We start from the raw sequence: 14,942 nt of genomic DNA, 5'->3' as shown, positions 1-14,942 counted from the left end.
TTTCTGTGTTTTGTACTCATTTTTATCAATATTTCTCCAGGTCCAACTGCCTGAGCTACATGCTCACCTGGTTGCACAAGGCCTTTCCACAGCCACATTTGCATCTCCGTGGTTTCTCACACTCTTCCTCGCATCTCTTCCACTGCCTCTTGCCACACGCATCTTCGACATGTTCATGGCTGAGGTGGGATAGCCTTTTAATGTACACATGTTGGGTGAAACCTTTTGCATGTGTCAATCGGTGTTGCATTTGAGTTCTGGCAAATTATGTTTTCATATACTACATCTTAGTCTCTTATCTATTTGACAATTTGAGCCAGGGAAATGCTTTATATTAGTAAGAAGGCTCAGTCACCAGTCTGTCGATTTGCCATACATATATAGAGCTGGATTCAGCTATTCACGGGGGATACATTCTTTGGAAATGCAGCGAATTGTGAAACCGCGAATGGCGGGGCATTGTTTCAATGGAAAAAGGGGGGATTGGTTCCCAAGTCGTGAAAATCTGCGAATAGAGAGGAACAAACTGCGAATGGCAAGGCAAAATCTGCAAACGGTGAGGCAAATCCTGAGAATGTCGACGATAATCCACGAATGTCGATGAAAATCCGTGAATGCATGCCGTGCCATTGTTACCCTCGCCAGAGGGGAGGGTATTGCATTTGAGTCCGTTTGTTTGTCTTTGTCTGCACAGAATAAATATGATTTTCTCTGCAACCGTTGGTCCAATCGACATGAAATTTTCACCATAGGTGCAACTCCACCTGTAGAATGTTTTAATGATAATTATGATGTCATAGGTCACGTTGTTCAGCCGCCATCTTGGAAAAACCGAAAAACTTTGCATCTATATCTCCGAAAGCGCTGAATAGAAAAAATTGAGACATGGCTCATTGTAATGATCTCTCCATCGGGAATAAAATATATTAATGATGATGTCATAGGTGCCTCCATTATGACGTCATAATTCTACAAGTACAAAACTTCATCCAATCAAGATGAAATTTCTTGAGCGCCATGTCGGCATAAACTGGCATAAACATAAACTGGCTGCCATCTTGGAAAAACCAAAAAACTTTGCACCTCTATATCTCCGAAAGCGCTGAATAGAAAAAATTGAGACGTGGCCCACTGTAAAGAACTCTCCATGGGGAATAAAATATGTTAATGATGATGTCATAATTCAACAAGTACAAAACTTCATCCGATCCAGATGAAATTCCTTGAGCATAATCTAAGATTAAATTCGTTTAGAAAAAAAATAATGATGACGTCATCGGTCACGTGGGTCGGCCGCCATATTTGTTTTAACACAAAAGCCTTAAAAACCACTGAAAATGCATCCTGGTGAGGGTTTGCAATCTCTAATTGCTCTTTTCTTGTTTCATTTGGAAAAGGGAGACAGCTAATTGCACTAATAGATACTGTGGAGTGTTTTTATTCTGTACAGTAACTTGCGGGGATGACCTGTTATGCAGCTGGTGGAATATCCTGTGAAGCTGTTCACAGTGTGAATTGTGGGATATCACATGAAGCAATGTTTATGGTCTGTTGGGATATCGCGCGAAACATTGTTTACCTGTGAACGGCTGTGGGATATCACGTGAAGCTGTTGACAGTGTGAATGACGGGATATCCCACGAAGCATTGCTTACCTGTGAACGGTGGTGGGATATCACGTGAAGCTGTTCACATTGTGAATGACGGGATATCCCGTGAAAGCCATGAAAACGCGAATTACACAGTAGTATAGTGAATGTAGAAGCAGGTCATGCTCGTGGCTCGTAGATGACGTTGTTTTGCGTATGTCCAGCTGCTTTCTGCATGGCTGGTGAAAGTTGGTTTTTATTACTGTGTCAAGCTTACGGCTCGTGAATTATTTTTTTTGCGCCCTCGAAAAACCGCGAATTCGCAGGACACAGCAGCGAACGGAGAATAGGAAAAACCCCGCAAATTTGCGGGACAATTTTCCACGAATAGAGCAACAGATCGCATTTTATCAATCGCGAATACGTGGAACCCATGAATAGCGGAACCATGAAAGCAGGGTCTGACATGAATCCATGAAAAGCAGTGTGTGTGTGTGTGTGTGTGTGTGTGTGTGTGTGTGTGTGTGTGTGTGTGTGTGTGTGTGTGTGTGTGTGTGTGTGTGTGTGTGTGTGTGTGTGTGTGTGTGTGTATATATGTATATATATATATATGTATATATATATAATAATAATAATAATAATAATTATATATATATATATATATATATATATATATATATATATATATATACATACATATACACACACATACACACACACATATATTGTCGTGTGACTACCCTCTGGTGAACCCCGCAGGGTGACACAGATGACCAAACAAGCTTTAACTCCGAGGCGTTTAATTCAATGGCGGACCGTCGTTATATGCGCGGGATGCAAGTCGGGGAGAAACCGTAAGCGCTTACCTTCACGAGTCCACCCGACGTCCTCGGCCCTGCAATAAATCAACTCAAACTGGCACGGAATTAAAATGTACAAAAAAATACTGGATTTATTAAAGAAAATGCCGGTCACAAAATAATGCACGATAAAACTATATTCCTAATTGTAGCGCTCCCATACAGACCCGAATACAGACAAAGGATAAAATAACTGGAAAATAAATGTGTGATTTGTGGCACTTAGCTCTAAACTGCTCTGGAATCTCGTCAGGAATCGTCAAAGATCGTGGCCTTAGCGGGTAAATGCATTCGTTGGCGCGAACTAGGCCTTGCTGCGTGTCCACTCACTCCTGGCTTTGTGGAGAGCACAGCGAGCAGGCAGCGCCCGTCGACTCGTCGTTCTTGCTTGGGAAACCGCAGTTCTCGGTCCGCAGTTACTCCTCACGATTACGATGAAGATGTCGGAACACGACTGCCAGTGATGAATCTCCCTTGCGCAAGAAAAAATAAGCGACCGTTCGCTATAGGATCCAGAACGAGAAGAAGCGAGAATAGGTCGGCACACAACTGTTCACCAGATCCACAACGAGAAGACAAAATGTCCGCCACTCCAATTCCTTTGTACCTGAGGCTCTGACGTCATCCCACGATGTCTCCGTGTCCGCTCCTATCAGCGAGTCCCATCTTGCCAGTGCTTGTGCCAATCAAATTCCGGTATAATCACTGCTCTTCGGGGCATGGCCCATGGCCCTGCCTGTGCCTGTGTGCTCACCAAGTCGATGTTGTTCGCGATAGTGCTTGATGCCTGGTTTCCGGTTGGTTTTTAATTAGTGTCATTAATTATGGTGTCGATTGCTTAGCTTGGCTATGGTGCATAGTGCGGCATCATAAGGAACTCAGGAAATTATTACAGAGGCAATTACATACAGGGGATTAATTTACCCATAACCCCTCGCTAATTAACAAACCCCACCCCTCTCATGGACGTCCCAAATTAACATTAATTAACCTTAATTAACAAGCCCCACCCCATGCTAATCTCATGGACGAAGATACAAGCTCTTCCACGACATATGGTCCACACAAATTTCCTACTTGTGATACATCAAGGTTTCTTCCTCTTCACGACAGTCGAAGCACACCAATCTATATACTCTACCTGGCTCTAAGGTAATCATTGTCTACCCCCTATAAACGTAACAATATATATGTGTGTGTGTGTGTGTGTGTGTGTGTGTGTGTGTGTGTGTGTGTGTGTGTGTGTGTGTGTGTGTGTGTGTGTGTGTGTGTGTGTGTGTGTGTGTGTGTGTGTGTGTGTGTGTGTGTGTGTGTGTGTGTGTGTGTGTGTGTGTGTGTGTGTGTGTGTGTGTGTGTGTGTGTGTGTGTGTACAGTGAAACCTTGACTTACGAGTTTAATTCGTTCTGTGACCGAGCTCGTAACTCAATTTGCGCGTTTCTCAAATTAAATTTCCCCATTAAAATGCATTGAAATGCTATTAATCCGTTCCAGCCCGCCAAAAACCACACCAATTTTTTTTTAAATATACAGTATTGTTACAGACGTGGCTTGGATGTTATTTACCGAGCGGTTTTATGGTATGACCACGTCTGCACAAGTTACCCGATTGTGCCCGAACGTTGACTAGTCGCGCGATGCTGGCCCAATAAGAAAAAGAAGACACCCGGCTGGATTACAATAACACAATACGACACCAAGGTTTCGATTCTCAAGACCTCCGGAGGAGATTATATTCGTACGGAAAGGTCAGATTACAGGGGCTAGAAGTATAATCACAGAAAGACAGGCACTTAGACACACTCTTATATTAACCCCGGACAGACGACAGACAAACGGGACAACGGCTGACTCACACGGGGGTTTGATGGCTAGGAAAGGCAGGTATCGATGGCTCCAGGTCCTCCTGGGCTCGGGGCAGGGTACAGTACGGTCCGGTCCGGTCCAAAGATGCGGGGAGGTATCGTCGCGCTGGGGGTGGCGGTGGCTTCTCTCTCCAAGCTGAGGCGCATCTGACGTCACATCCGGCGCGGGGCCGCGTATATCCGGCGGGGAGTGACACGCCCTCGGCTCGTTAGCTCCGCCCCAGATGGAATCGGCACGTTGCTTCTCATTGGGTGCGTGGGGGGGTTACTGGCTCCGCCCCTGACGAGGAGCTGACAGCCAGCCCCTTCGGGGTAACGCCGTGGAGCGCATGGTCATGGCGGGTAACCGAGCCGGTGTGAGGACGCACACTCCCCGCCCCTCTGTTGTTGTAGTCGTAGTTGTAGTTGTAATTGTTGTTGTAGTTGTTGTTGTAGTTGTTGTTATTGTTGTTGTTTGGGGAAGAAGATGGGAGGAGGTATGGGAAAGGTCCTAAACTCACTACTGATGCCATATAATCACATTCTGGTGCAACGAAGAGTCATAATTAATGGAAACGAGGCCTTAACTGACATAGATTAAGAATAACTAGGAAGATGTCCGAAAGTTGTCTACGTGTGGTGCGGTGGACCTGGGCACGACATTTAATGGGGGAATAAGGGGAAGGTCGGCTCTACTGATTGTTGTTTACATGCAATGGGACTAGGGAATGGGGGATTGGGGAAAGTTGGGGAGTATTGGAGAAAATAGGGGAATATTTACAAGCGGATATGGAGGCCAAATTCCATATTCGCAACATTGCACCCTTCTCTACCCTCGGGGCGTCCCGACCCGATAAATTTTTACCTACTTTAGTGTGGCACGCAATGTAGTTCCCTCTACTATTAACTCTACCCTGAGTGCGACAGTTTTACAGATATTCACAAATGAGTAAATATGTCCCCCTGCGACGTTGCACCCTTCTCCTCACAGAAACACACCCACAGGATAACCGAATCCGGAAAGAATCCTCAAACTAAACATACAGCCGGTAGGGAGCATTATTTACAAGACTACGCTGCTATTTACACTACGATCCAGGACCTGTTTTTGGAGGGACACATGCAGATGTTATGCATAGAGAGAGAGCGCGCTTGCCAACATCGATACACCAACCCACGAGTGCTCTGTGGCCGACGGCCTTTAATAACGTGCAGAGCACCCTTCCCGAGCATCAACAGCACCACCCCACCACCAATCGGTGCAGTCACCATTGTTCATTGGAATAAAAATAAATTCGACAACCCCTAACCCTGCAGGTGTCTCTTGCTCTTCTTGTGGTGCACTTGGTGGTAACTAAAAGTGGTTCACCTGTATGGCATAGGTGCCACGTTGACCCATAGGTCCATCCCCGGGTGGTGCTTGGCCGCAAACGAACTGCGGTCCATTGTGGGTGGCCACAAACATTGCGGTCCATATGGTGTATCGATCCCGGCAGCAAACAGCGAAAGTGCAGGCCCACAACTGCGCAGCCAGCACCTCTCTCTCCTCTCTCTCTACCCCAAAGCCAGATCCTCGGAGGTGGGAGACAAAAGAAGAAACAAGTGAGTAAGGTGGTAAGGGCGCAAAAGTGCACGCAATATAAGGTAATGCACACTGGGGGCACATGGGAACCAGGTGAGACAGGTACGTTCCTATCGTACGCCCCCCCCCCCACCAGGTAACCTACATGGCCCCTCCCTTACCCCTTACTGTATCCACACAACACAACACTACCCATAAACATCTACTTTACAAATCAACAAACATCCCTACTGTCTTCCCCGTTCCTCCCATAAACCAAATTCGTCTTCTCTCCCTCCTAACCAATCAAATTTGCCATTTTCAATTCTCATCAAAATTTGCCATTTTCAACTCAACATCAAAATTTGCCATTACCAATTCATCATCAGTCCCTCCTAGGGAGGGAGAGATGGAATCACCCCAATGTCTCATCCACGTCGTGATGCGTCTCACAAATCCTCACAACAATTCTTACTTCCTGCAACACAAAACAAAGAAAACACAGGTGTGGAGTCATCATCATCACCTCAGGTAAGTGGCTGCGTATGGTGCGACAGGTTCATCAATCCTAACTATTTCCTAAATGACTTTACAACTTTACACTACCCGGGGTCTCTCTCCGGCCAAACCATTGGCCCTCTTACACTATGGGTTCTAAAAACCAATTCCCATTGGCCAAACTGTGGTGCTCTTCAATTTGGGGTCTCACTCCCCCGATTCATCTCCCGGTGCCCTCGCACAATTTCTGGGCTGCGGCGTGTACCTCTCCCAGTGGGTCTACCCACCTGCACACCTCCACCACTGCAGTTGCCTCCGAGCTTACCTGCTCCTTACCCTAACCTAACTACCAGGGGAAGGCCCTCTGGCACTCTCCCCACTCGGTGCCCTCTCTGGCACTGGGCTACCCGGGTCCGTCCTCCGGATCCTCGGGCCCCATCCACAACTCTACCGGCTCCCAGAGCCCACCTGCGGCCTCACCTGGCCGACATCCTCACAGTGGTGGAGTGCCCAACCAACTACACGCACTAACAGGCTACACGCCCAGCCATTTCCACAACACTAATGCACCCATCCACAATACCATTCTGCAACCGCACCACAAATGCCAATATCCAACCACAATTTACCTGCACCCTCTACCTAACACTTACACTACCCGCCCCGGGTACTCGTGAAAGGGGTCCACTCTTCCCCCATCCACACCTTCGCACCATGCACACCACTCCGTACCACTCACTCCAACTCTCTCCACACACCTGTACCTGCACACCTGTGCTCTCACACCTGGTGCCACCTGCACCCTTCTCTCCCCAAGCGCATTCGCGCTGATCCACAACACTCATTACTCACACACTGCTCCACACACCTGTCCAGTTGCACACCTGTGCAATCACACCTGTTCCATTCTCACCTGTTCAATCCTCACACACACGGCATCATCTCAGCTAACTACTCCCTTCTGAAACTTGCGCTTCCCAGTCGTCCCTTTAAACTATTGCGCTCCCACGTCATTATCATCCACACTAATCTACCTGCGTCCCCACTACAGGTATCAGTCACTAACTAACCTTAACGTCACCTACTGTCATCTTTGCTAGATCCCTACACACAATATCCTAACCCACCCGGGCTAGTTTTCACTGCCATACACCCCATAAACTATTGCTCCTTTGCCCCCCACCTGTGAGGGATGGTGGATTTGCCATCCCACCACATCGGGGGTCTCTCACTACCAATTTTGCACATCAAATTTCAACAAATTAAAAATTTGCCAATCACTGCCCATCATCTGCCAATCACTACTGCCAATCCCTTGCCAATCATCAAATTTTGTTTTTCTCTAATTTTGGGTCCAAAACACTAACCTCATCACCCAGTCGACTCACTAATACCTCTCGGTGCGCCAATTCCCGTCCAAAGCCCGGCTTTGTAAAGCCAAGCCATGAATGCGGGTTGTTTTGTGCCAGCGGCTGGACACGTCCCGCATTCGGTGCAGGGACGGGGGCTTACCCGTGCCGAGATCCCACGCATCACCTCGGCGTGGAGCCATCCAATGTCCCGATCTCGACCTGCTGGAATGCCTCAACAAAAAGTGGTCGCCATGACGACCCTTCCTATCCTGCCACCCGCTCCGCCTGGTGGAGCACGGACGCGGCCGTTCAAAGCGAGGCCCAGCACGCACCGAGGGCCCGATTCGGCTATAAGTCGTTCTAAACTCTACCCCGTCTAACGTCGATGCTTCACCTGCATGCTTACATCCCGCAGCCCGTTCCTTGCTCACACATCCAGCTGTGCCCATGCTCCTCGTACCCTTCCTTACACACCCAGGTACCCTCATTCCACTCACAGCCTTGGTCATACACCTGACCACCGAACACTTTGGCACACATTCGTCGCTCGCACACCTCACCAATACACCGCTTCGCACCCCCTCCTCGGTCACCTCCTCTGTGACAATCACAGGTGTGCCCTCATTCGCACACCCAACCACGTGCCTCACCACCAACTCCAGCGTGCATTCCCACTCACGCTCTACCATTCCAGGTGTGCATCCTTCCATCCCAGGTGTACATCCTCGCTCACCTGTCACAACTAACTCACGCTCCATGTCACTCTCACTACTTTCACCTCCATTCCTGACAGCGCACTCACCCTTACTCTTGACAGCACACTCTTTCCCCATGCACCTGTCCGTCACACACCTTTCTCGCGCACACTCTCCCGTTACACCCTCTGTAACACTCACCACAGGTGGACACTCTTCCTTACTTCTGACAGCGCACTCTTTCCTCATGCACCTGTCTGTCACACACCTTTCTCGCGCACACTCCTGCGCACACTCTCCCGTCACACCCTCTGTAACACTCACCACACCACGCTTCCATGTGCTCCCTCGCACACGCGCTACGACCGACTCACTCTCGCCAGCACACTCACTCCTTGGCACGCACTTTTTCCTCACACACCCCAGAGTGGGACTTTCTTGCACACCTCCATTTTCGCACACCAGACCTGTCGCACACTTCACCAACGGCCTCTCACGAACACCCGGGTCTATCTCGACCCCCAAGCTTATTAAATCCCCTGGCGCATCATACGCACGACCATATTGGTCACCACTTACACCGGGTCCTCTTCCTCTTCGCTTCTCCTCCATCACCTGCGAATCCCTCATCCGGTTAATGAGCACATCACGATCCAAACACAGACTTTGGACCAATTCTTTTATCTCCTCTTTTATCTCTTTGTTATCCCCTCTCCGTCGCTTCTTAATTTCGCTCACCCCTTCTTCCACTTCTTCTAATTTGTGCCTCACCTCTTTTATTCCCCGGTACGTCTCCTCAAGCTCATCCTCTAAGGCTACCTTGACCGTTTCCATGTGCGTCCTCACCTGCCGGTCCTTCGTCTCCATTACCTCTATCACCTCGTCCAACCTCGTTGTCAGTCCCTCACGTACCATCTGACATTCCCTCTTCGTCGCTACCAAGTCATCTTTTAGTTCTTTCTGTGTCGCCTTTAAACCTCCTAATACCGCAGTGTTCCTTTGAACCTGCTCCGTTAGTCCTTTTTGTCCCTCCGTCAGCTGTTCCACCTCCTGCGTCAGGACCTCTATGCCCCCTTGTAACTTTACAGTCCCCTTTCTCACCTCTTTCTCCATGTGCTCCTTACAGTGCCTCACCTCCTCGCGCACTCCTCCGACCTCCTCACTCACACCTCTTCTGATCTCCTCTCCCATCACTTGCATCTCCTGCCCAGATGCCACCCTCATCTGCTCCATTTCCTCCCTGTGAGCATCCAGTTTGGTTTCTACCCCCATTCTGACCCCCTCTATCTGCTGCTCCATTTGTTTAACTTCCCTTTCCGCTTGGTCCCTCATGTCCCTCAATTTGCCTTCCATACTGTTTTCTAACCCCTCTAACCCAGTTTTCACTCCCTCTATCTGATTCTCCTGGGCAGCCATTCTATTTTCTACCCCCATTAACCCATTTTTCACTTCTTTTATCCCGTTGTCTAACCCCTCAAAATTATTGTCTAACTTCCCAAATTTCTTGTCTAACTCCTCAAAATTATTGTCTAACTTCCCAAATTTCTTGTCTAATCCCTTAAAATTATTGTCTAACCCCTCACCGGTACCCCTCGCTTCGTCCCTCATTACCCCCATCTGGTTTCCCATTACCCCCATTTGGTCCTCCAATCGCTCACCCAATCGCTTACTATCAGCCCTCATTTGCTCACTATTAGCCCTCATATCGTCCTTCTGCAGGTTGAGGGACGCCTGCATTTGCGCCATAAATTGCTCCATGAGGGCCTGCATTTGGGCCATCCCTCCCACTTGTGCAGCGGGTGCGGCCGCCGTAGCTACTTGCGAGGCGCCATTTCGCGCGCCCACTACCTCGTGCGTGACGACGCTATTTTGCGAATCTGCTACCCCCGCTGTTTCGCTCTCCTCACGTGTCTCAATTTGGTCCTGGACCGACCCTGCTTCACTCTCCCCTACCGGACCCCAGCCGTCTTGATCCGCCATAGCGCGACTTTCAAAATTCGGGTTTTGTAAAACAAAACGAATTTCGGCCGCTCCAAATTTTGACCAAATTTTTTTTTTTTTCCTCTATTCGTTTTTTTTTTTCAAAATTTGGTCGGGCCTCGAATCTCACTCCCGACACCAATTGTTACTCTAATAGTACAATTGGTGTTCCAAAATTTGGGCCTAACAAATTTAGTCCCAGGTTCGAATCCAACTCCTCGACACCAATTGTTACAGACGTGGCTTGGATGTTATTTACCGAGCGGTTTTATGGTATGACCACGTCTGCACAAGTTACCCGATTGTGCCCGAACGTTGACTAGTCGCGCGATGCTGGCCCAATAAGAAAAAGAAGACACCCGGCTGGATTACAATAACACAATACGACACCAATGTTTCGATTCTCAAGACCTCCGGAGGAGATTATATTCGTACGGAAAGGTCAGATTACAGGGGCTAGAAGTATAATCACAGAAAGACAGGCACTTAGACACACTCTTATATTAACCCCGGACAGACGACAGACAAACGGGACAACGGCTGACTCACACGGGGGTTTGATGGCTAGGAAAGGCAGGTATCGATGGCTCCAGGTCCTCCTGGGCTCGGGGCAGGGTACAGTACGGTCCGGTCCGGTCCAAAGATGCGGGGAGGTATCGTCGCGCTGGGGGTGGCGGTGGCTTCTCTCTCCAAGCTGAGGCGCATCTGACGTCACATCCGGCGCGGGGCCGCGTATATCCGGCGGGGAGTGACACGCCCTCGGCTCGTTAGCTCCGCCCCAGATGGAATCGGCACGTTGCTTCTCATTGGGTGCGTGGGGGGGTTACTGGCTCCGCCCCTGACGAGGAGCTGACAGCCAGCCCCTTCGGGGTAACGCCGTGGAGCGCATGGTCATGGCGGGTAACCGAGCCGGTGTGAGGACGCACACTCCCCGCCCCTCTGTTGTTGTAGTCGTAGTTGTAGTTGTAATTGTTGTTGTAGTTGTTGTTGTAGTTGTTGTTATTGTTGTTGTTTGGGGAAGAAGATGGGAGGAGGTATGGGAAAGGTCCTAAACTCACTACTGATGCCATATAATCACATTCTGGTGCAACGAAGAGTCATAATTAATGGAAACGAGGCCTTAACTGACATAGATTAAGAATAACTAGGAAGATGTCCGAAAGTTGTCTACGTGTGGTGCGGTGGACCTGGGCACGACATTTAATGGGGGAATAAGGGGAAGGTCGGCTCTACTGATTGTTGTTTACATGCAATGGGACTAGGGAATGGGGGATTGGGGAAAGTTGGGGAGTATTGGAGAAAATAGGGGAATATTTACAAGCGGATATGGAGGCCAAATTCCATATTCGCAACAGTATATATAAAAATATCTCGCGCTTTATATTTCACCTGTATGCAGCATACAAGTTGGCAGGATGGCCTGGACTGGAGGTACGCACACTTGACTCTAAACTGTCCAGCCTGGGTTTGAATCCCGACCCAGCTATAACCTGTCATGGGTGAATCACAGGCAGGGTGATTCATCAATGTGTGTACCGCTAAACTGGGCGCCCCGTTTGCGTCCCATTAGTTGTTGGATGTTAAGGATCTCACCGTGTTTTCCACAAAGAGAAGGCGAGCTATCGCCGGCACTCTGAACAAGTTGTGGCCTGGCATGCTCTTCTCCTCTGCCGTTATATACGTCCTCCTCGGCATCTTTTTCCAGAAGAGCCCTGTCTCGTCACAGTTGAAGATTTGCTGGGGGATGTATCGTTCGGCTTCTATCAGTTCGGCAAAAGTTATAAGAAAATCTTCAGCTGCCTTCACATCCGCCTCACCAAGTCGACAACACGCACACCTCGCTCATGTTTTTCGACGATTGCGTGTTTTATATCCAAGCACATCATCCTCTTCTTCTTCTCAGTACTGCCCTTGGCACTCAATTTCTTAGGACCCATGGTTAAAACTAAGAAATTTTCCAAAATAACCAAAATGCAAAAACAAAGCAGCAGCGATATACGGCAGAGCTGCTTGCACGGCAAGATAACCACGTGACCGGAACCCACCTGGTGGCGGGTGGCGTAAGCTCCAAAATAACCAAAATGCGAAAACAAAACAGCAGCGATACGGCAGAGATGCTTGCACGGCAAGGCAAGATAACCACGTGACCTGAACCCACCTGGTGGCGGGTGGCGTAAGCTCCAAAATAACCAAAATGCGAAAACAAAACAGCAGCGATACGGCAGAGATGCTTGCACGGCAAGGCAAGATAACCACGTGACCTGAACCCACCTGGTGGCGGGTGGCGTAAGCTCCAAAATAACCAAAATGCGAAAACAAAACAGCAGCGATATACGGCAGAGATGCTTGCACGGCAAGATAACCACGTGACCGGAACCCACCTGGTGGCGGGTGGCGTAAGCTCGTAACTCAGATCTCGGCTCGCATCTCAAAGCAATAAACCGCCCGAGCGACGGCTCGTATCTCGGAAAACTCGTAAGTTGGTGCACTCGTAAGTCAAGGTTTCACTGTATATATATATATATTGTTACGGACACGGCTTAAGATGTTATGATGGGCCGAGCGGAATGGCCGACGTGTTCGCACAGTTTACCCGATTCTTCCCCAACTTACCCGATTCCACCCGATGTTGACCAAATCGCGCTATGCTAAATCAATGAAGGAAAGGACACAACGGCTGGGATAAATGAAACGACACACGGAGTACAGTTCTCAAGACCTCCGGAGGAGGATATAATTGGTGGTGGAGAAAAGGGGTAGATTACAAGGTAAGAGGTAAAGCACAGAAGAGATAGGCACTTAGACACAATCTTATCTATCCCAGACAGACCACAGACAAACGGAACAAGACTGACTTACACAGGGATTGATGGCAGGGAAGGACAGGCAGTCGATAGCACAAGGTGCACCTTGGCTCAGGGGCAGAATCAAACACGGTCCGGTCCAGAGATGCGGGGAGGTATTGCAGCGCTCGGAGGTGGCGTCCTTCTCTCTCCAAGCTGAGGGTGCATCTGACGTCACCTCCCTCTTCCTGCGCATGCTCAGCGGGGAGTGACACGCCCTCGGCTCGTTGGCTCCGCCCCAGATGGGATCGGTCCACCGCTTCTATTGGGTGCGGGGGTTACCGGGCTCCGCCCCTGACGAGGAGCTGACAGCGAGCCCCTACTTGGTAACCCCGTCGAGCACATGTCCGATGGCGGCTCGTTGGAAAGGCTTGGTGCCCTCCCAACACCCCCCACCAACCAAGCCGGAGTGAGGACGCGCACTCCCCGCGCCGCCGCCGTTGTTGTTGCTGTTGTTGTTGTTGTTGCTGAACCGTGAGGAAGAGCTGCGGGGAGGTATTGGGAGGTCCTAAACTTCCTAACGGTGCCATACAATCACATTCTGGTGCAACGAAGAGTCAGAATTAATGGAAACGAGTCCTTAACTGACATAGACTAAGAATAACTAGCAAGATGTCCTATAGTTGTCAACGTGAGATGCGGTGGACCTGGATGCGACATTTAATGGGGGAAATAGGGGAAGGTCGGGTCTACAGAGTGTTGTTTACAGAAAATGGGACTAGGGAATGGGGGATTGGGGATAGTTGGGAAGTATGGAGGAAATAGGGGAATATTTACAAGCGGATATGGATGGATGCCGATCTCATATCCGCAACAATATATATATATATATATATATATATATATATATATATATATATATATATATATATATTTATATATATATATATATATATATATATATATATTCTATATATATATATATATAGTGTAACGAGTTTGAGAAGTGTAACGAATTTGAGAAGTGTAACGATTTTGAGAAAGTGTAACGAATGTGAGAAGTATGGTTTTGTTGTGTGTAACACCCTCGTAATGTAAAGAAAGGTCGAAGCTCGTCCTCTTAGTTAATTTCATAAACCTACACCCAGGACACCATATATCCTTTTAAATAGTTAGTCCCTTATTCTCTGTAGGCTAAGGATGTGTTTCCCACTAGTTTGACTCTTCATTGCACCGAATTAAATAAGAGTAGGCCCTCCGACGCCCCATGGCAGCTTCCAAGTGCCAGGTTTGGCACTTTGCTGCAATTGACTCTTTAGGCACTTTGCTGCATTTTCATCTGCCGTCCACTTTGCTGCATTTGACTCCATTACGCACGAGGTAACGCCGAAGAAGAAAGGCGGGTCTCCACCTCGTCATAGAGGGGAGGAGTAAGTCGGCCCCGCTCATCCAACCCAGAACGAGGGGTTTGGCTTGAGAGGGCGGAGAGAGAACGCTTGGGGAAGGTTCGCAAAGGGTGAAGGGCGGGGCCTATATAACCCGCCGCGGGACGCTCCCCAACCAGATGAGCGGAGAGGAGGGATGAGTTCTGGGTCCAGGAGATGAACTGGAGATGAGCAGGTGTGACCAAGCCGCCGTGAGACGTGCCGCGCTGCAGGAAAAACGGACCGAGGCAACGCAAGGAGCGCGCGGGGCAGCAGTACGGAGAAAGGAACCTCGCCCGCGCACTTTAGGACCAAAGCTCGGCTTCTTGACGTCGGTGCCTTCTGGCCCGACCGTGCC

General features: G+C 49.0%; 1 protein-coding gene across 10 annotated transcripts in view; it reads left to right on the top strand.

Annotated features, from left to right (window-relative positions):
• The window catches only part of LOC137414235 (ecotropic viral integration site 5 protein homolog), a 139,894-nt gene that overhangs the window by 74,773 nt on the left and 50,179 nt on the right, over positions 1-14,942 (top strand). For 8 of the 10 annotated variants that reach the window (XM_078774344.1, XM_078774347.1, XM_078774342.1 and 5 more), the window contains one exon: positions 41-184. The exons of the other annotated variants lie outside the window; for them this stretch is intronic. In XM_078774344.1, coding sequence (XP_078630470.1) covers positions 41-184 — 144 coding nt within the window. The remainder of the gene's footprint in view (positions 1-40; positions 185-14,942) is intronic. 10 annotated transcript variants of the gene reach the window in all.

The sequence above is a fragment of the Myxine glutinosa genome, chromosome 3, assembly GCF_964187855.1.
Source record: "Myxine glutinosa chromosome 3, kmMyxGlut1.1, whole genome shotgun sequence".
Classification (NCBI taxonomy): Eukaryota; Metazoa; Chordata; class Myxini; order Myxiniformes; family Myxinidae; genus Myxine; species Myxine glutinosa.
This window is presented reverse-complemented; position numbering and strand designations above follow the sequence as displayed.